The 22,978-nt window shown below is 45.6% G+C and overlaps 1 protein-coding gene across 18 annotated transcripts in view; it reads right to left on the bottom strand.

The window, feature by feature from the left end:
- Positions 1–661: 661 nt before the first annotated feature.
- Positions 662–22,978, bottom strand: part of LOC126521214 (uncharacterized) — a 145,635-nt gene continuing 123,318 nt past the window's right edge. For all 18 annotated transcript variants that reach the window (XM_050169837.2, XM_050169833.2, XM_050169835.2 and 15 more), the window contains 3 exons: positions 22,103–22,719; positions 2,482–2,690; positions 662–2,002 (listed from right to left, as the gene is read on the bottom strand). In XM_050169837.2, coding sequence (XP_050025794.1) covers positions 1,989–2,002; positions 2,482–2,690; positions 22,103–22,719 — 840 coding nt within the window. In that variant the 3' untranslated portion in view covers positions 662–1,988. The remainder of the gene's footprint in view (positions 2,003–2,481; positions 2,691–22,102; positions 22,720–22,978) is intronic.

The following is a 22,978-nucleotide window of genomic DNA, read 5'->3' on the forward strand; positions in this document are numbered from 1 at the left end:
CTGACTTCCTATGGACTGTTCACAAAACTGATTGCAAAAGTTTCTCTGCATCCACAGCTCAGAGCACTGCATTATTCTTCAATGTTGCTTATCCTTGCACCAACACATTTTTGTTTTTGAGCCTGGTGAGCTGCAAGCTGCCACAACTTTGTGCGTCGGGTGCACCAATGCGTCTGTCACAGCCTGTTGACATAAGCATTCAGCCAATGCAGACAACTCCCTTCTCACGAGCGTATTGGGCATAGATTTCCCTGGGAAATCTCTGCTATATATAATTCATAGCATAGATTTATATTTATACACTACACATTTCAAATACTATTTCACGAACGAGTTTTCAGCATGATTCAGAGCTTCCCTGATTTGCCAAGATATGCAAAACTGGATCAAGCAATACGAAAGCACAAGGAATCAGCACATGCCAGACATTCGATTTCTTCTGCCATAACCTGCAGTGTAATAATGTTGATCACATGAAAACTGTGAGAGACAGTGCTTGGAAGGCAAGAGGTCAGCCCATGTACCGGATAAGCACTGTCATGTTCTCTTGCCTTCAATAATCATTTTAGCGCATCTTATGGTCAGCCTATACCCGACAGCCCTTTATTTCCCATTTTTATTGCAATACCCAAGTAAAAAAATTGACAAAGACCAGCAGGAGGACCATTGTTAGTTCTTCATTTTATTTTACTATACAGCATACAGAAGTTAGGTGTGGTAGATAAAAGAGAGAACAACAGAGGACAAAGTGGCTACCTACATTTTTACAGAACAGGTAAACAAAAAAATGGTAAAGAGAGCACATCCCAATTCTCATGCTAAAAACAATAAAGATAGAGGCACAGCATTGATGACTGGGAACTCTCATCAGTAAGAAAAAGCAAGGGGAAAAAAAGGACAACAGACTTGCCGTTTATATTTACAGACATGTTTGAGACCACGAGGCTTTCTTTGCAAGCACGACAACAACGCTAAAAGTGGCCCTCATTACAAGTAGTAGTAGGTGCTTGAAGATCTCGTTGACTATCGCACAAAACGCCCAGTCCTTGCGCTGGCATTTTGAAATGCTGAGAATCTTCTGGGCTAACGGCACCTCTGTTCATAGAAAGAGCACTGGTGTGAATTCAAACGAACAACTGCTTAAAAAAAAAAAAAAACAGAGAGAAGCACAGAGAGGAGCAAAACAGTCACGAAATGCACCTGGTCTGGTAAGTCACTGCTGAGCCGACAGCAATGACAATGGCCCAGCAACATTTTCCAACATTACAGAGAAACAGCTGCAATGTCTGCACCAGTGTGTGCCAAAGAAACAGCACTTTCAACATGCCATTATTATCCCGTACAGCCAAGAAACCACATTGCCAACAATTAGTAACTTGGTTACCTTAGAATATCCTAAATAATATGTAGTGCCTTTCAGTTCAATGCTCTATACTTTGCGCAGCATGATGTCTGCATCTGGGAAAAAGAAAGATGCTTTCCTCACTTCAGTATGCCAGCAAAACGTCCTGCTGTCCCACTTTTTTCTTGGTGCACCACTCATGATGCCCATGCACACACTGCATGATAAATAACTTCAAAACCTAGAAAATCCCACAGGCAATCCAGTGTTATCAAAAACAACAAAGCTTCAGACTATTTGATGCTATTGCATGTTAACAACCAAATGCTCTTGACAGTTTTCTTTCCTCAGTTGGTGTTGACAAATCCAGAGCTACCTTTTAAGGATGCCTGCTTTTGCAGGCATGGCTTTGCAAGGTCACCTACACAAGCCAACTACTGCTTTTCCAAGAGACTCAATGTCCTGCCTCTTAGCGCGACCAACTGTTGAAGCTCCTACGTTCTGAACACAAGAACGAAGAAACAAGAAGGTTGCCTGTGAACCAGCTCCCACAGAGACTGCTGATGATGGCACAACAGTGGGAAGCTTGGTGCTTGGGGGCGGGATCAACCGTTCAAGACTGGCAGAATCTGCAGCACTGATCCATTTACGAGAGCAAATCTGCACAGGGAAGGGAATGATAAGAACTGTGACAACAAGCACCACACTAGAAGCCTAATACTACATGCAAGTTATTGAGTTGTTCGGAGTTAATTTGTTGAGGCAAGAATATCTAACCAAACTGTGCTGATAGCCAGCCATGACGGTGTGAAATCTGGTTGCACAACAAAATCACAAAATACGGTTCCTCTATGGGAGAGCACGAAATTAAGTTGCAGTATACGCGTGGACAACTTTCGGTGGCAATGACAGGAAAGCTACAGGGGCAAACCATGCAGGCAGCACTACAGCACTACTGCAAATAAAGTCCCATTTGCGTTCATTTAAGATGGGGAACATAAACACCCTATTTGCTACAGCCGTTAGTTTGAAATAAGAGATAAATTACATCACTCAGTGTTTATTTCGAATTGTGCCGCTTTGCTCTTCCACAACAACACCACATTTGAAAAGAAAGAGCTGGTCATTAATGCCCTCACCGGTGAACTGCATCTCTTGGGTCTTGGCGCTGTTATTCCTGTTATCTTCCTCAAAGCCAATGAGAGAGTTCCCGGTTGGCACAATGCGGTTGGAATTGATGTCACCTGAATTGCGAAGGTTCTCCACAGCCTGGCTTCCAGTGTTCAAGGCTTCAGGTTTCAGGGGTCCCAGCGAGTCCAGACCAATCAAGTCAGCAACCTTCTCTGACCTGCCAAAAACACAACACAACTCTCTTTGTTGAACTGATAATGAGGTGGTGTAAGTACTAAATGGCCCAGCTAGAATTGCACTTCCAAAATAACAAGCGCATCATTTTTACTTAGGACTGGTAGGCATAAAAATGAAGCAAGAATTAAAGATATGTGCTGATATGACCTTTTGCACTCCAGATACATCATTCTGTAACCTCAAATACTGTGGAAATTTCTGGCAAGTGAATAACTGTCCAGAGTGGGCAGAGTGAAAAAATAATCCAAGTGGCAACTCTTGCACTCTGTTCTAGAAAAGAGCAAAAGTCCATGGAACAACAGCTCTGAAGGTAATAAGAAAGTAATGAGCTAGCCATCCCAATTTTTGCATTTTGCATTTAGCAGCACTATTTTAAGTCATAATGGTATTAAAAATTTACTTTCAATGTTACATCTTTTTTTCTGCTTGGAATTATACAGGTTGTCCCACATAACTTGAGGCAAAGTTTTAAAAATGAAAGGCACTCCGGCCTGTCACCCCGTAACGCAGCATTTTTTTCCTATTTCACGGGCCTTCTTTGGAATGCGGACCACGTGAGATATATTGTGTTGGAAACAGCTTATTGAGAGGTTTCTCAACGTACTCTACAACTTTGCGTATCACACTTGGGGTCTGCAGCCAATACTTAAAAAGTTGATTAATTAAACATAACTAATCCATTAGTTAAGGGGAAAATAAAATATAGCCTGAGTAACTCTAGGCCCAGTGCCAAAATTATGCATTCGGTTCAACTCGCGTCTAAAGTGCCTTTAATTTTTAAAACTTTCGCTCAAGTTATGCGGGACAATCTCTATAATGCTGATAATTAATTTATTAGTACCACAAAATGAGTCCCAAATGCACCCAGACAAAAGATTTAATTTCTAAGCTGCTTCTGCTGGGCCACTTCCGTTTCAGTCTCTAGAAGCCAGGTGTTCAACAGTTGAAAAATTTATTCTATGTTGTGTTTGGACAAAAAAAAAAAAAAAAACCTTGAGGAAAGAAAGAGGCATCTAGCAGCCTGAGAAACTGCATATGGTGGCTGTGCCTTTAAACACTTGCCCAGTGACATTGGGCAAGCTTGACTGGTGTTGCAGGCCACCAAATGCATCACTCCTGGGAAAAAAATATGCCAGAAGAAGACACAAAACAAAATATACTGAATGTGCACAAAATGTGGTGCACATGTTAGCATTTATGTCAAAATTTACACCCCTAAAGGGTGGCTTTGCTGTCCAATGGGAATACCATGATTTCCCTGCTGTATTTAAGAGTGACAATGACGGGAAACACTAAATTAGTTTAGACTGATAAAGTATTCTTTGAAAACAGTTTTTGTTAATTTTGTAACAATAGGATGATTATTAGAAGAAAATATAGGGGGTCAGAGTTCTACCTTCTTTTTTCCCAGTTCACACCGAAGCTCCAGCACTGGTACGCCAGTAGACATAACAGATTTCAAAGTATCTGTTTTTTTTATTTTGCATGCTGGCTCAGTGAAATTTCAACTTTATTTCGCATTTTCCTTTTTACAGCAAAAGAAAATGCAAGGGCAGGAACAAAAAGCTGCACAATCGCAGCTTAGCGGGGCTCCTGTCCCGTCTTTGACGAACAGTTGCAGCATATTCACAAAGAGAATCTGTTACATATGTACAAGACAGTTTCATATTAAACAGACATTGATATTCACATCAGAACATTTATAACATCTATATACATATATTCACATGTGTATCAACACCAACCCAGCATCTATACATATTTGCATCTGTACATGTAGGCAGGCATACATTCGTAGCCAGAAAAAAGGGAGGAAATAAGATCATGACAAATGATAAGCAACACCTGAAAAAATACACTTTAAAAATACCAACAATTATACTCAGAATGTACATTCTAACGGCAATGTTCAGCGGAACAAAAAGAAGAAATGTGGAACGATGGAAAAGCAAGATTTGGAACATGCTAAAAAAATATCATGAATATAAAATAAATAAAAAATAAAAAATTGCAGTGTTATCACTTATAAAATTTGACCATTATTAATTAAATTTAATTTCAGTGCCTTTCTCGTAATAGCATTTAGTTCGATATGGGAAGCATGTATCACATTTAATATTCTCGGCACCTGGTACTTAAATCCCTTGAAACCATAATTAATTCTTGTGAAAGGTAACACCCACTGGCTCTGTTTTCTGATTTGATATATTGTTTCCCTTGATATGAGTAAGTTGCACAAGTTTATGGAAATGTTAGTGTTACAGCGAAAATATCTTTTCAATTTTAACACTAGGTTATAATCATAAAAATATTCAATAGGAAGCACATTAAGAGCACGAAACATCTCGAGTGTATGTGCATCAAACGGTGCGTTGACAACATGTCGGACAGTTTTATTTTGTAATGTTTTTAAGCTTCGTATGTTTGCTTGCGATGTCGTACCCCACACTAGATTACAATAGTTAACATGTGAAAGGAAGAGACTGTTATATAACATCAGTTTTACCTCAGAGGGTAGTATGTGTCGTAATCGACAGATTATTCCACATGCTCTCGCCAAAGTGGACATAATACGCTCAACGTGTGTATCCCAAATTAAATGTTCGTTAAAAATTACACCTAACGTTTTGACATTATCAACTAATTCTATCCTTTCTGTGCCGAGGTAAAGAACAGTATTGCAGTTTACTTGTTCTTGTGGTGGCGTAAACAACACTGCCTTAGTTTTATTCGCATTAATTGCTAATGAGTTTAGATTACTCCACTTTTGCAATAAGTTTGCAATATTTGCCTTTTGCCATATTTGTAAGTTGTGCAATATCAAGTGATCTGAAAAAAAAGGCTAGTATTGTCCGCATAGACTATGATTTGTGCATGCTCACTAATATTCGTTATGTCATTAATATAAATGTTAAATAAAATCGGTCCGAGTACACTTCCTTGTGGAACGCCTTTGTGTTAGTTGTCTTGCTGACGAAAGATTTGATCCAATTGTGACGCACTGCCTTCTGTGCTCAAGATATGATTTCAAAAGTTTAAGGGGAATCCTGTGAAAGCCATAATGGTTTAATTTTGAAGCTAGGGCTTTATAGTTAACCGAATCGAAAGCCTTGGAAAAGTTAACGAATACACCTAGAGTTCACATTTTGTTCTCAAAATTATTTAAAATTATTTCCTTTTGCGTCAGCAAGGCAAGCTCTGTAGACATTCCCTGCCGGAAACCAAACTGCATATCTGTTAGGATGCTATGTTTATCACAAAATGACTTAATTATCACGCTAATGATCTTTTCAAGACCCTTCGAAATTACAGGAAGTATAGATATTGGCCTATAATTCGTTAACTCGTTTTTGTTTCCGGACTTAAATGTAACAATCACCTTCGCTTGTTGCATTTTCTCAGGGAAGACGCCGTTTAATAAGGAAATGTGAAAAATGTGAGTAAGCACATGTAACAAAACATCAAGCACAAAAAATTTAATGGGTTTAATCTGCAATTCATCTATATCGCGTGATGTGCTGTTTTTTAAGGACATAAAGATCGAGTATACTTCTCCTGGTGTAGCAGGTTCAAAAAAAGGTGTGTAAGCATTGGGAGTACCCAGAAAGGAAGTCGCATTTATATTACACGTGCTTGGGGTTAAAGCCGTAAAGCGTTTGTTAAATTTGTCAGCTAATTCTTCACCACTAATTGCTTTGTTATCAATTGCCAGCTCTAATTCCTGCTTATTATGAGATTCCGGCAGTAGAAGTTTATTTACTTCACGCCAAACGACATCGCTCCTAGTTCCCGCTCTATTAAAAACGTTTTCAAAATGTCTGTTCTTGGCATTTCTCAATTTATTTAAACAGCTTCTGCATTGTTTAAAGGAAGTGAAGTCCGCAGGATCCCGAGTCTTAAGAAACTTTGCGTACAAAGAATTTTTTTCGCGGATAATTCTGAGGCATTCATCAGTAAGCCATGGTTTCCGAATCTTTCTCGATTTTTAAATTTTTCTGAAGGGGAAACAAACTTCATAAACTTTTAAAAGTGTATGGATAAATATATTATACGCTTCATTTGCATCTGTGCAGTCAAGTACAGAGCTGAAGTTAATTTTTTTTATTTCCGTGCGAAATTTTTCTAGTGTTTTCGGATTAATTGCTTGAATCTGAAGTGGCTCAGAACGATGACGCTTCCAAAATGCGTGATTAACCTTATATATCATGTACATGGGCGAGTGATCTCCTATGTTTCCTTCAATTACACCAGACTGCACATATACGTCTGAGCTATTTGTGATAAACAAAACAAGCAAGCTTTTGCAATTGGTACAAATTCGTGCGGGTGCCATAATTACATTTCTGCAGCAGAAAGAATCAAGAATAATCTGCAATCTTTGCGACTTCGGCGTGTTTACTAGAAGATTAATATTGAAATCCCCGCCAATGACAAGTTGCAAGTGATTTGTGCTGATAAAGCACAACAATCCTTCAAAAAACACAAAAATATTATCAATGTCGCTGATAGGGGGACAATTCACAACAGTGAAAACACACTTGTGCGATTCTAGACTTAACACTTCGTAATCTGTTGTCAATGCAGAGTAAGCTGGAAGCATGCTACATGAAATTTGATCAGATACAAGCTGTAATACACCCCCGCCACACCTATCAGACCGGTTCAAATAAAAGGTTTGGAAACCAGACATTCGAAACATTTCTTAGTCTAACCTATACCATGGTTATATTGCGCTCAGTTTTACAAACACGATATTAAGGAAGGACAGGACGTGGACGGACGTAGCGCAAACTACCAACTGTTTAATACTGTTAAAGAACGCGCTTATATACAAGGAGATATGGTGCGGGGGGGGGGGGGGGGGGGGTTACATATAAGATATGACAAGGTGACGACGTGTGATCATAGTTCGAGTCAGGCATACATCGTTCACATGCACCCGTTCCATCGTTCACATGCACCCGCCACTAGGATCGCTTTGCCTGGGATGTAATCCAAGCCAAAGAGATTATACAGGTCGACGAATCCTGTGTCAGCGTTCCCTTGAGTGCTGACACATGATCTCTAGATAACTCTATTGACAAATAAGTTTTTTTAGACTGCCACGCTAAGTTGAAATTTTGTGCTCTTGTGCACCTGATATTTCATGGACACAATATGTCTGAAACATTTTCTGTTGCAATTTCATAAGGCGCATCATGATTCTTGAATGATGGTGATTGCAGATGTACATGCTATTGGTGGGTGGAAGGAACCATCAAATAAACATGAACACAAAGAATAACTGGACTGGACAAGCACTGGACTTACTGCTAACAATTAATGTCTTCTTCGTGTTTATACGCCAATCCTTACCACCTACCAATATGAGCCAACTTGCCCAGAAAATAACCTTACTGTGCTTACTGTGCCTTTGTTCCATTAAAGTAGTGAATGTGTATATGCTCTTATGTCCGTCAAGCGCTCCTGCTCAATATGTCTGATTAAAGGCACGGAAATACCTAGAGGGGTACAAATATTCACTTATTAGACCTAATTGAATGTCAGAAACTAACCAAACTGAATATAGGATATCTTCAAATAATGAACAACCTTTCATCATTAACATAAAGCAATATTTACATCCTCATAAATTCAATGCTTGTTACAACAGACTGTAATAATCCAGCAAAAAAAGTCCACTATATCAGAAGTTTGTTCTATCCAAATTAGGGCCACGGCATGTTGCGAAAAGTTGGAACATTGGATGTATCGCCATCTAGTGTTTGATTACAGGAACCCAGAAGTGATCGCAAAAACAATGGAAGAATCAAAAGTAAAATAAGAAAATTTCAGTGGTAACAGTACAAACCCACTAGCGGCACGGAGCCTTGCCGTCATCGTTTTTGGGACGCTGGCAGTCTAAAAGTGGCTGTTTTCTCACACTAGAGCATAATAACTCTACCTCGCAGCACAATGGCAAACATTTTAATTTATTCCCATGAATAAACAGCTGGTAGTAAGCGCTGTGTGTGGGAGGTGTTCTGGAGTGTGTGCATGTTTGGGTGTGTGCATAAATTCGGGAGTGCTAAATTGCACCTAATTACTTCAATATGACAATGTCAAGAGTTTCCTGAAGGTAAAAAAAAGGTGTCAAAAAACAGGCAAAAACACAGTCAGGCGTCAGGTCGGGAGACCGAGCAGGCAGCAGAAAAACCTAGGTTTGCAAATTCTTGCCGTACAACTGCCTGAATGAGAGATATCGCTGGGGCTGGTTGGTCAATGGTGGGTTCAAGAGGGCGTGAATGGAACGACGCAGGACTTGTAGCCTCGAGTTCGCAGCGAACAATACGTGTGACGTGCACACTTAAGGGTGGTGAAGCGGCAAGGTCAACGCAAGACAGAGTCGCAGCCGTGTTAGGGAGCCGGGAGAACTGTGGAATGACACGGCGGCTTTTGGCGAGCTCAAAGCGGCGGCATTCCTTGACAATGACGTCGATGGTGGACACATTGTTGAAGACCAAGAAGCTGAAGGCGTCGTCTGTGATCCCTTTGAGTATGTGACAGACTTTGTCAACCTCGGCCATTTTCTCGTTGACTTTCCGGCAAAGAGCGAGCACATCTTGTATGTATGAGACATACGATTCAGTAGAAGACTGAACTCGGGTAGCAAGCTCTTTTCTAGCAGCCAGCTGCCGACCGGTGGGATTTCCAAAGAGGTCGATGTGCTTCTCCTTGAGAGCATCCCAGCTAGAGATCTCGTCCTCGTGTGTCCGAAACCAGACACGAGGAGTTCCGCTCAAGTAGAATAGGACATTGGCTAGCATAATGGTAGGGTCCCAGCGGTTGTTTTGGCTAACACGCTCATACAGGTTGAGCCAGTCCTCAACGTCGACATTATCTTGGCTGGAGAATATGCCAGGATCGTGGGGATTGGTAACCGTATAGTACGTTGTTGTCGGGGTCGCAGGAGTAGAAGGAGACGAGGTGTTGTCACCGGGAGCCATGGCGGAAAGCAGGACGGTGTGGCCACTGCGGAGCTCCGTGGCGACAACGGGGAACGGCACCCTCCACCAAAATGTTACGCAAACAAAGGATTAAGACTGGAGACTATTTACAAAGTATATTTACAAAACGTAACTGCAGCGCTGGCCAGTTCAGCCGACAGCTCGAGAGCCAGAGAGCGCTTGTCGTCTTTGTCTGGGCGCCCGCGTGCATCGGCCACAAGAAACATGCAATATGCATGTATCAATATTTCTGTCATTGTGGCCAGCTCCCGGCCGGCTGGTCTGCCGCCATTGCCAATAACAAAAACATTGGCTAAAGTTTATTTTTTACACAAAACTATCCTGGAGGAATAAAGTGACGTCTTAATTTTTAATTTCAGGACAAGTGACAACCACTGTCAAACCTCAAGCACGAACGAGACCTGTGATACAAAGAAAGTTTACCTCTGAGCCTGAACTCTGCCACAGATGCACTACACTAAAGAAGGTTTACACCCATTGGGCATAAACAATAATTGTTATCTATAGTGCTTGCGTTTCCTTTTTTTTTTTAAATATGCACTTGCTACTTTCCTGTCAATAATAATGTGTCATGTTGATAGTGCATCTTGATAGTGACCTGGAAGTACCAGGCATGCAGCCTAAGAAAGGAAAAGCACTCAAGGTAGATGACACTTATTGTTTGGGGAGAAGTTAAACCAAAAAGGCTGCAAACTTTCCTTAGAGTGCACATGTGAAATGGATCTACAGCATCACATATTTCGCAGCATGGGCGCTGCAAACAGTAATAAATTTTCTTGTTTGTAGAAATGGATGTGATAAAAAATAAAGCACCCTCAAAATTATGCATTTTACCATTGTTGGTGGCTGCTTTTTAAGCACCTCATGTGAAGTGAGGCAGGTTAGGCCTAGCATCACCTTCAGCACCTGCTCAGCACTGAGCCGACAGCAGTTGGTGGCAATGAGCTGCTTGCATGGTTGTCCCAAAAACTCTCCATTACACAGCAAATTATGACGCACAGCTTATTAAAAGTGCAAACAAAGCATTAGGAACAAATGCAACAGTTTGTTCACATCTTGAAGGGACACTAAAGGTTACTATGAAGTCAAGTTAAAGTGATAAAGCAACACTCTAGAACGTCTAAGGCGTCAATATAATCGCAAACAGAGCTTTAGTAACCAAGAAATTGAGGTAAATGCGTGACACGATTTGAGACTCCCCAGCGACATTCCGGTACTAGCCCGATGACGAAGGCACTCCTCATCATAATTTATGTCACTGGTAATCAACTACTCGTATTAAAAAGATAATTTCATTGGATTATAAGACGGTAGAAAATGCTACTTGTCTACTTCTATTCGATTCTAAGCAAAAAAAAATTGACATTAGCCTTGAGTAGTACGAGTGATCGAAAGGTTTCGTTTTCGCTCGACTCTGCGCGCTCGACATTGCGTCTCTCACGCTTTGGAGTTTCAGTTGTTTCGTTATCGCGTCGTGCTGCGGTGGTCCTGCTGGCTTGCGACTCTGGCATTTGGAACAAGCAGCGAGAATGCCACGTCCATGTGATGTCGTGGGATGCGCGAACGGTCCGTCGAACTTGCAGCGGCGAATCCAACATTACTTATCACTGTGTTCCAACGCGTGAACCTCTCCGTTCGAAGTGGTTAAGTGTCGTACCTCTGCCACAGTGCGCTGGCAAAGAGCCGAGAAATCAGGTAGTGCGCTCGCAGCACTTTCGTCCGAAGGATTACGAGTTCAACGCCGACTTACTGAAGTCTTGTGGAGTGCCTTTCAAAGCAGGACGCCGTCGTAGTAGTACGCAACGACGACGGCAGCGCGAGCCCTTAGCAGCAAGTCTCGTTGATCAGTGCTTAAATCACTGAAGTCGACCCCAGCATCGTGAGCCTACGTGTCGTTGTCAGGGTCGTCCATTGCAACAAGCGTAGAAGCTGGTGCCATAAAATAAAGAACCAGCTTATCGTCCCACGCTTTCCCTTCCGCTAGCCACCATAGTTCCGCTTTCGCGCTGCTGTCGGCTCTGTCTTGGCTCTGTTTCTGGCCGCGCGTTTGCATTTTGTGCAGAAAAGCCATAGCGCCGTCTGCGGGTGCCGTTTTACTCGCCGACGGCGCAAGTCACTATGAGACCGTGGCATCACCACTCCTCGATCGGAGGGTGGGCGATTTGAACTGCACTAGAGGTAGGCGGATGCTTCAGAACGCAGTTTCTCTTAAAATAAGTCTCTTATTCGCACGAAACAAGCGCTTTAAAGTTTCTGGGATGGTATTTCAACAGTCCACGTTGACTTAATAGTAACCTTTAGTGTCCCTTTAAGGATTCTTCAGAGCACACACGGTTGTGAGCTACCAGAATGAAGTTTAAAAAGGAAGTCTTGTGGGCTAGTTAGCATCTGTGCAGGCTGGAAGACACTTAAATCAGAAATGTGCATCATCTACAGTGATGGCAGTGACCGCGCAGTTCTGAATGTATGCGGTCGACGCACGCATAGAATCAAAACAAAACGCCTGCATGTTCCAGCCGCTGTGGACGAAACCGTGGTCGCTATCAACAACATCACGAATGGCAACTATGAAGCTATGAAGGCAGGTGGCCAATGCACTGTTAGTCATGGTAGTAAACGCAAGAATAAAGGCTATAAAGGCACAGATAGGCACATCGCGTTCTGGCATCCCCATTGTTCACATACGGTTTCTGCTCATGAGTATGGCGATACGGACTCTGCCACCTCATTTTGGTAGGGCACTCTTGTTCTTTTGCATTGAACAATTACCGTATTCCACGCTCGCCAATCTCAGAGAGTTGCCTGAATTTAATGAGAGTATGATTCCCTTAGAAGATGCATACACTTGCCGGGACCTATGGACGAGTCCAAATTAATGAGAGTCAAATTAAAGAGGTTTTACTGTGCCACTTTTGGCCAGAATACTGATTTTAGAAGCAGTGGCTGACATGTGCAGACCCTATAGTGTGCCAGTAAATATGTCGAAGCTTTCCTTCTATTATTGATAAGTTGTGTTCCTGAGCAAAATCAATAATGCACATTTACAGATTTCTCGGCCCTCTTTGTATCACTGTTTGCCAACTGTTTAATGTGCCGAGTGAAATAATTGTTACTGACAGAGCTTTCATAACTGCAAGGCAATAATTCAATGATTTACTGCCTGCCCTAGGCAATACACTTATACAAACCACGTTTTGTATGCATGTGCACAAGGCAATGACTATGACAGCAGTGCATGGTTTTTTTACATGGCTGTGGTGTTAGATCTAAACCCACATGTTTTTACCTGACAACCAGCCATACACCACATGGCAGCCCTTCCAAATGCATGTTTAACATTTAAAGAACTGTAAACTGCAGAGGTTGATCAAAGAATGGGTCTCACAGGGATGGAAGCGGCCAGGGAAGTTTTGGAGCAGCTCTGGGAGCAGCAAATACTGTCACAGGTCTCCAAAGAAGACTGGCAACGTTTAATGAGGACAGCTGGCTTCTGAAAAACAACGGCGGCGGGACCAGGCTATCGAGTGGGCAGGGGTAGCACGCGCACTTCTTCCTTCTTGTCCTTCCTGCCTCTTCTTTTGCACCATCCCCACTATTGCAGACGGCATTTCCCCCCTTCCTCGAAAAGAAAATTGGCTCGATGGTAAAGACGCGGAGTAAGGGAAACAAAAATGTGGTCAAGGCAGATGCTGGCACAAAGAACACAGTGACAGCCACAGGAAAGACACAAGTACAGCAAAGGTGACGCATGATGTGCAGAGCCTAAAGAAACAGAGAGGTAACCGCATTAGCTGCACATATGAGCGCAAATATAAAAAATGAATAAATAAAGAAAAAAATAATCGCAAATGCGCAACACATTGTCTCATGCATACAATGTGAACAGTGATGTCAGGGCTAGGCTGTTGTCTATGCTGCGTTTGAGTCACACTGTCTGGAATGACTTCACAGTTCACATCACTCATGCGCCGCAGCACTTTGTATCATACTGTTTGATGCTTGCCGAAAGCCTGGGCCAGTAATACGTCTTGCGTACTCTGGCAAGCATTTGTGAGGGGCCTAAGCGGCCAGATGCAGGCTCATCATGGCAAACGAAAAGAATGTCGTCCCGCAAGTCTTTTGGAACCACCACGAGGTAGGCTCGGTCATTTGAACGGGCGTTTTTCTTGTAAAGCACATTGTCTCACAGACAGAAGGACGTCAATACGCAACATAGATGGAGTGGAATGGCTATTGGCTGGCCCTCTAAGTGGTCCATAATAGGTCGAATTTTAGTGTCGTCACGCTGCCGCCTTATCAAGTTCGATGCAGTAATGACGCGCAGGAAGCCGTGATCGTTCTCGGACTCTCGACTGACAGATTCGGCGGGTGCACTTGGCAGTGCGTCAGCGTCTTTGTGCTTGCGGCCAGACTTGTAAATGATAGTGATGTCAAATTCCTGCAGCCGCAAGCTCCTCCTTGCCAGTCGTCCTGAAGGATCGCGTATGTTTGTCAACCAACATAGGGTATGTTGGTCTGTCACCACTTTGAAAGGACTGCCATAGAGATAAGGGTGAAACTTCGTGATCGCCCACACAACCGCGAGACACTCTTTTTCTGTGGTATAGTAGTTCGCCTCGGCACGGGACTGCGAGCGGCTAGCATAAGCTATTACTCTTTCATCGCAGTCTTGACGTTGGAGGAGTGCTGCGTTAAGATCGATGTTACTGGCGTCAGTATGTACCTCGGTGTTGGCGTCGTCGTCAAAATGTGCCAGCATGGGTGCTGACTGCATGTGTTGTCATAGTTCAGCGAAGGCGGCCTGTTGCTCATTCGTCCAGGCAAATGGCGAGTCATCTCTTGTAAGGCGAGTCAGGGGCTCCGCTATCTGTGAGAAGTTTTCAATGAAACGGCGATAATACGCACACAATCATAGGAGACGTCGCACGGCTTTCTTGTCGGCCAGAGGAGGAAAAACTGTTATTGCGGCAAGCTTGCCGGGATCAGGTTGGACTCCTCTAGCACTTACGATGTGTCCGAGAAACTTGAGCTCTTCATAGCCAAAGTGGCACTTTTCTGCATGAGATCAGCCAATCGGATCACTTGTAGCACATTCCGCAGGCCATGAAGATGTTGCTCAAATATTCCAGAAAGGACTACACGTTGCCATGGAACGTCTTTGGAACTCGTGGGTTCTGAAGCATGTATCGGGTCGCCATCGCGCTATCCGTGTCAGCTAAGGTGGTTGGGATCGCTGTGTTGTCTTCTGGAGGCAGTCCCCTGATCCTGCGGCTGGCCTGATGGACGGAAGTGTCTATTAGCACTGGGATGGTGGTTCCGCTCCCAGGAGGGGGGGGTCTGCGGCATGAGTGAGAAATACCCCGCACCTCCACCAGTTTGTCACGTGTCTACAAAGAGGACTGGCAATGTTTAATGTGGACAGCTGGCTTCTGAATAACAACGGCAACAGGATCAGGCTATCAAGCGGGTGGGGATTGCACGCACACTTCTTCCTTCTTGTCCTTCCTGCCTCTTCTTTTGCAATGACCCCACTACTGCAGGCGGCAATACACATTTTGGAGCAGCTTGGTAAAAGTCAATATTATTACGATATCATTCCGCGAGAGACGAGCCGCCGCGAGAACGACGAAGAAGTTGGTCGGTGCCCTCGGCACGAGCGAGTGTCAGCCTGGCTGCCTGGCTCCAGTGTAAATAGCCTGTAAATAGCATCTCTCGTCTGTGTCTTTCCACACGTAACATTTCTGGTGGAGGTCAGCGATCCCCGTCCTCACCACGGAACTCCGAAGTGGTCGGCACACCGAGCTTGTCACCACGCCTCCCGGTGACGTACCCGCCTCCGCAACGGCTTCGGCTTGTCCGACCGCTCCAGTCGTCACGGTTGCCCCACATCGTGACCCAGGTGTGTTCTCTGGCCTGGAGGGACAGGATGTCGACGACTGGATCAAGCTCTACGAACATGCCAGCGCTAATAACAGGTGGGACCCAACGATTATGCTCGCCAATGTTATCTTTTATCTCGGCGGCACCCCACGCGTGTGGCACCAAACACATGATGACGAAATAACCAGTTGGGACAGTTTCAAAGAAAAACTGCGGGAACTGTTCGGCGACCCCATTGGGCGCAAGGCTGCCGCGAGAAAGGCTCTTGCGTCTCGTGTTCAGTCACCTACAGAGCCATACGTTTCCTACATCCTCGACGTCTTGGCTCTATGCTGTAAAGCTGACGATCATATGTCCGAAGGAGATAAAGTGGCACATGTGCTAAAAGGCATCGCCGACGACGCTTTCAATTTGCTTGTTTTCGGCAACGTGTCGACTATCGACGCCATTATAAAAGAATGCCGTCGCCTTGAACAGGCTAAGAGCCGCCGTATCTCAAACCACATTGCGCGCCTACCCAACACTGCTGCTACGTCGACATGTGAGGGTCGACCTCGTCAGACCACCACCTGTGACGACGTCACCCGCATTGTTCGCCGCGAACTCGAGGCCGCCTCTTTGCCAGCCTTCTCCTCGCCGCATCCCGATCCGCCAGCAACCACCATGGCGATGATTCAGGCTGTCGTCAGACAGGAATTTGAAAACATGGGTCTGAACACCGTGTGTTCCACGTCTCGACCCAGCGTTCCCCAGTTATCTAGCGGCCCTCCTCGTCCCCGGCAGTCCTTTTCTGCCACATCTCGCCGCAACCCATCCGAATGGCGTACACCTGATGACAGGCCAATCTGCTTCCACTGCTGTCGCGTCGGCCACGTCGCCCGTCACTGCCGCAACCGATGGCCACCACCTCCTCGGACTTACGCCCCCACTTATTCCCGCACCTTTGGACCTTCTGTACCCTATGGCACCCGCCATGAACCTACTACTGCTGATGTCCCTGCTCCGAACCTTCGCTACAGCCGCTCGCCCTCACCTCGACGCCACCAGTCTCGTTCGGCCCAACCCCGCCGCTTTTCTTCGCCGCCTATCTCCTCCCGCACCCAGCCGGAAAACTAGGCACTGCAGCTTCTGGAGGTGAAGCTGCGTTGTCGACCCTGCCCTCAAATCCTCTGCTCACGTTACCTACTAACCAAAACCTTCTTGACGTTGACGTTGACGGCTATCCTGTCACGGCACTCATCGATACAGGAGCACATCTTTCTATTATGAGTGCTGCCTTCCGACGACGACTGAACAAGCTCCTCACCCCAGCGTCGGCACGCGTCGTCCGCGTTGCGGATGGCAGTACTGTGCCTATCATCGGCATGTGTACGGCACGTGTCAGCATCGCCAGCCGCCACATTCCTGTACTCTTCACCGTAATTGCTCATTGCCCCCACGACCTTATTCTCGGCCTCGATTTTCTCTCCGCCCATTCTGCCCTAATTGACTGCTCTTCCAGTACCCTTCGCCTCGAGTTGCCGATGCTCGCAGAACCTTCTGACGCACCCCACTGCCGCTTACGCTCCACCGGCTTTCTTCGCCTGCCGCCAAAGTCCATAGCCTACATTGAACTGTTGTCTTTCCCACCAGTTCCTGATGGCGAGTACCTCGTCACTCCTCTGCCCGACATCCCAATCCAGTATGACGTCACCGTGCCTCACAGTATAGTTACTATTACTGCGAACCACACTTGCATGCCTGTCAGTAACTTTGGATTGGCAAAGCAAATTCTACCGCAAGGTATTTGCCTTGCCACCATTGATTGTCTCGGCGACCAATACGTGGCAGCGTTATCGACCGATGGTTCTCGCGACCTTAGCATGCCCATCGCGCCAGCCTCGGGCGTCGATCCCAACATAAAGAAAATGGTTGCGACGGACCTGTCCTCTACGCAGGCTGAAGACCTTTGCGAAGTACTATCGTCCTACCGCGATATTTTCGACTTTGACGATCGCCCTTTAGGCCAGACGCTCGCGGTCAAGCATCGCATTCTTACTGGCGATGCTGTGCCTATTCACCGACGACCGTATCGAGTTTCTGTGTCGGAACGCCGAGTAATTCAAAATGAAGTGAACAAAATGCTCGATAAAAACATCATTGAGCCTTCATCGAGTCCCTGGGCGTCACCTGTGGTGTTGGTTAAGAAGAAGGACGGCACGTGGCGCTTCTGTGTTGATTACCGTCACCTGAACAGCATTACAAAAAAGGACGTCTACCCGCTCCCACGTATAGACGACGCCCTTGATTGCCTGCACGGTTCCAGATATTTCTCGTCTATTGATCTTCGTTCGGGATATTGGCAGATTGCTGTTGACGATATGGAGAAAGAAAAAACCGCGTTCATCACACCTGATGGCCTATACCAATTTAAAGTAATGCCGTTTGGATTATGCAACACCCCTGCCACCTTTGAGCGTATGATGGACTCCTTGCTCCAAGGTTTCAAATGGTCCACATGCCTCTGCTACCTCAACGACGTCATCATCTTCTCGCCAACGTTCGACACTCACCTTGAGCGTCTCACAACTATACTTGATGTATTTCGAAAGGCGAAGCTGCAACTTAACTCATCCAAATGTCGTTTTGGCCACAGACAAATTACTCTTCTGGGCCATCTAGTTCTGGAGTACAGCCTGACCCCGACAAAACTCGCGCTGTCCGAGAGTTTCCGGTTCCGAAGACAGCCGCAGATGTTCGAAGTTTTGTAGGGCTGTGCTCATACTTTTGTCGTTTTGTTCCAGATTTTGCGACAATTGCTAGGCCCCTAACTAATCTTTTGAAGAAAGGCGTACAATTCTCGTGGGGTACTGCAGAAGCCGCCGCCTTCTCTCGTCTCATCACTCTTCTAACCTCACCACCCATTCTCGCCCACTTCGACCCTGATGCCCCTATAGAATTACGTACAGATGCCAGCGGTCATGGCGTAGGTGCCGTCTTAGCCCAGCGTCAGCGTGGCAAGGATCGCGTTATTGCTTATGCGAGCCGCCTCCTAGCACCATCGGAGCGCAACTATTCCATTACGGAACGCGAATGCCTTGCTGTTGTCTGGGCGGTTGCAAAGTTCCGTCCTTACCTTTACGGTCGCCCTTTTTCCGTAGTCACTGACCATCATGCTCTTTGCTGGCTCTCATCGCTAAAAGATCCTACAGGCCGGCTTGGTCGATGGGCTTTGAGGCTACAGGAATTTTCATATTCCGTGCTGTACAAGTCTGGCCGCCTGCACCAAGACGCTGACAGTTTGTCGCGTTACCCTGTCGACGACGCTGACTCCTCCAATATTGCCAGCGCTTCTTGCGTATTCTCGGTATCCCAGCTGCTTCATTTCGCCGACGAGCAACGCCGTGACGCCTACATCAGAGCACTCATCGACCGTTTTGAACACTCTCCGGCCGATGCTACTCTACGCCTCTTCATCCTCCGCGACGGTACTCTGTACCGTCGTAACCTTCATCCAGACGGCTCTGAGTTCCTGCTTGTAGTACCTAAACACCTCCGCTCCACCGTTCTAGAAGAGCTTCACGACGCACCAAGGGCAGGACACCTCGGCGTATCTCGAACCTATGACCGTGTACGTCGACGTTTTTTCTGGCCGGGCCTTGCCCGTTCCGTACGACGTTACGTCGCCGCTTGTGAACTTTGCCAACGACGCAAGAAGCCTTCCCAGCTCCCCGCTGGTTACCTGCAGCCGCTCGACATCCCTGCCGAGCCCTTCCATCGTGTCGGCTTGGACCTTCTAGGCCCATTTCCGGAATCTACATCAGGAAACAAGTGGGTTGCAGTCGCGGTGGACTACGCGACCCGCTACGCCGTAACCCGTGCTCTTCCGACCAGTTGTGCAACTGATGTTGCGGACTTCCTGCTACATGATATCATATTCATGCATGGTGCTCCGCGTCAATTGCTTACAGACCGCGGCCGCACCTTTTTGGCCAAAGTCATTGACGACATCATGCGTGCCTGCTCAATACAGCATAAATTTACCACCTCCTACCACCCCCAAACGAACAGCCTCACTGAGCGTTTGAACCGCACCCTTACAGACATGCTATCCAAATACGTTTCCGACGACCACCGTGACTGGGGCCTGGCTCTACCTTACATTACCTTTGCATATAACTCTTCCCGTCTCGAAACTGCTGGCTTTTCCCCGTTTTACCTCTTGTATGGCCGCGAACCGACGCTACCACTGGACACTGTGCTTCCGTCCGCCACAGCTTCAACTAGCGATTATGCCCGTGATGCAATCGCCCATGCTGACCATGCTCGCCAACTTGCGCGCGCTCGTCTACAAGTGTCTCAAGACAAGCAGAAACAATGCTACGACCTCCGTCACCGTGATGTCCATTTTGTGCCCGGAGCCCTCGTGTTGCTTTGGTCACCATCGCGTAAAGTCGGCCTTTGTGAAAAACTGCTTTTCTGTTACACAGGCCCATATCGCGTGATACGCAAAGTGACCGATGTCACCTATGAAATCGTTCTAGCCACGCCCACGACGTCCTCCGCTGTGACCACCAGTGACATTGTCCACGTTGCCAGACTCAAGCCCTACAACTCTCCATGCCCCTTGGATATTTAACAGCACCGTGACGGTGCTTTTGCCGCCGGGGGGTAATATTACGATATCATTCCGCGAGAGACGAGCCGCCGCGAGAACGACGAAGAAGTTGGTCGGTGCCCTCGGCACGAGCGAGTGTCAGCCTGGCTGCCTGGCTCCAGTGTAAATAGCCTGTAAATAGCATCTCTCGTCTGTGTCTTTCCACACGTAACAATATGAATGAAATACAGGCATATGAAGAAAAGGTATTCCTTATTTGACTTTGCAGAACACAATTATGTTACGGCAGATCAGTTCTTTGGGAGCTCGCAAGATGAGCAAAATTCATTCCAAGGAAAAATTGTCATCTACCTGACTGTTGCATGGAGCTACAAAGGAATCTCATACAGGTTTCTCAGAAACCACCATTAAATAAATACCGGACGTGCTATCTAAATCATCTTTGGCTGGTCTGCATATACACAAATGCATAACACATTTAGAAAACATTCGTAATGCATTGTATAGTGCAAAACAGTTTTCCTCTTCTTTAGCTACTATTACGCCAAACACACTGCACTCCACTGAGGCCGACGCTGAAACGGATTGCTTAAGCTTGGCTTGCAGCGCTAAGCGCTAGCCGATGCATGCCTCTGGCTGTGTGGTTGCCACTGAACACGCACATCCTGCTAAATTTGGCAACTTCATTCCAAATTAGTGCTTTGGCGCAGATTGGCGCAGCTCGACGGTTTGGCGCAAAATGGTGCAATTGGCGCAGCACTTCCATCCCTGCTCTTATGACTAGCTTGATTCGGTTCATACTGCACCTGCCAGATTAATTCAATCTTGGCACTCATATCAAATTCATGTTTCATATTCAAAGGAATGTGTGATTTGCTGCCTTTATACTTGCATGACTGTGCAGCAACCTTTTCTCTTTTTAAGTTCTCACATTCCCTGTCCCACGTCCTCCATATCTCGCTGTACTGACCAAACAATAGGAGTTTCATGCCCACACTTACAGACTCCCAGCTTTCCCAATACATCACTGTCATGGTCCTATCACCTGTGAAGCTTTGTGCCAGTGTCTTCTTGCAGACTTAAGAAGAAGCTTTAGCTCAGGTGCTCCCATCTAAATACATGTAAAAGGAAAATAAATTTTTTTCGGCAACTACTGAACCGAATTTGGCGAGGTTTGTTGGATTTAAAAGAAAACCTTAAAATCTAGTGACTGTTGGTTGCGAATTTTTGATTTAGGTCGCCAACTTTTCATTAAAAATCGGCAAACATCAAACATTTTTAGAAAACGGAACTTTCGAGTTTACAACTCTGTAACTCAGCAATTAAAAAGGATATCACAATTATGTGAATTGGATCTAATAGTACATCTAAAGCGGACAAAATTGATATGTCCCACATGAATCTCAAAAAATTTAGTAATATGGAAATAGAGCTTTTGCAAAACCCTTGTACACAACGTAACAAATTCATGTAAAATATAAATTCATGTATAAAATTTGTCCACTTTGAATGATCTAATGGATACCGTTTACAGAACTGCAATATCTGTTCTTGATGCAGAACTATGCATTTGTAAGCTTTGTGCATCTATATTTTTCTAACTTTCGAATTTCTGAAAATCTTTTTAACAATATTCAGGCCCTAAATTGAAATTCCGCTTCCAACAGTGCCACTAGAATTTACCTTTATCTCTCAAATGCAACAAACTTCATTAAACTCGGTCCAGGGGTCATCTCAGAAAAGCATTTTTGCGTTTTACATGCATTTGAATAGGCCGCGTCAGAGTTGGGCCCGAGCTAAAGCTTCCTCTTAAGTCACAGCCAGTGGCTCATTCGATTGTTGCTAGAGGACTACAGAGGGAACAAAATGAAAAGGAGCAAAGCAAGAACACAAAATGTCAAGGCTCACCCGACACCATTGATGATGTCTCCTCCACCGTTGGTGTGGTGTGAGCCATAGCCATTGGTGCAGGGTGGCAACGGGGCTGCTGTCCCTTCGCTGGCCACGGAGGGAGGGGAGAAGCACTTGCCCTGAGGCGGAGACTGGTCCATAGGCTCCTCCACCACTGTGGATCCTTCACCACCCTGAGAGCCACCACCCGCACTGTTGCCACTGTCCGCCACACTGTCAGCATGCTCCACAACAATTGGTTCCCTACCATTCACACAGTTCTCCTCCGGCGAGCCAGCCGCCAGCATAGCTACATTTACTAGAGACCCTTGTTCCCTCCTCCCACTGTCCTCACCCACACCTTCTGGCTTTGGTGCAGCCGCTTCCGGCTCTAGTGCCTGTGGCGACTGCTGTTGCCTACCAGAGGGCACTGTGTCAGGGGCGGCACTTGGTTCTTGCTGTGTGCCCTTCTCATCAGATGACTTGCCCTGCAGTGGCTGGGGCGAGGATCGACCCGACACCGATGGAGAGCTGTCTCTCTCAGGTGATGCCTGCGCATCGCTTCCAGCCTTGTTGGCAGAGCCTGGGTCCTTGGCGCCCCTCCTTCGTGTCCGGCTCATGATCTCTTCGACCCTCTGCGTGCATAGGTGAAGCAACAAGCATGAATGGTTCACAGATCAGAAACGGGCTATTTTATTGCAAGCTTTTTGGCTGTGATCAAATGCATGCTATTTAGATGCATTTCAAAAACTGAGCTGCCAGCCAAATTTGGAAAGAAATGTCTCTGTTCTAATTTTATTTTTCTAAGACACAAGTTCTTTGCATTTATAACTGCAACCACCAATATAAGTCATCTATCATTTTATATCACACAGCTTGGATGGTAGAAATGGA

Source organism: Dermacentor andersoni, chromosome 6 (assembly GCF_023375885.2).
Source record: "Dermacentor andersoni chromosome 6, qqDerAnde1_hic_scaffold, whole genome shotgun sequence".
In the NCBI taxonomy this organism is placed as follows: domain Eukaryota; kingdom Metazoa; phylum Arthropoda; class Arachnida; order Ixodida; family Ixodidae; genus Dermacentor; species Dermacentor andersoni.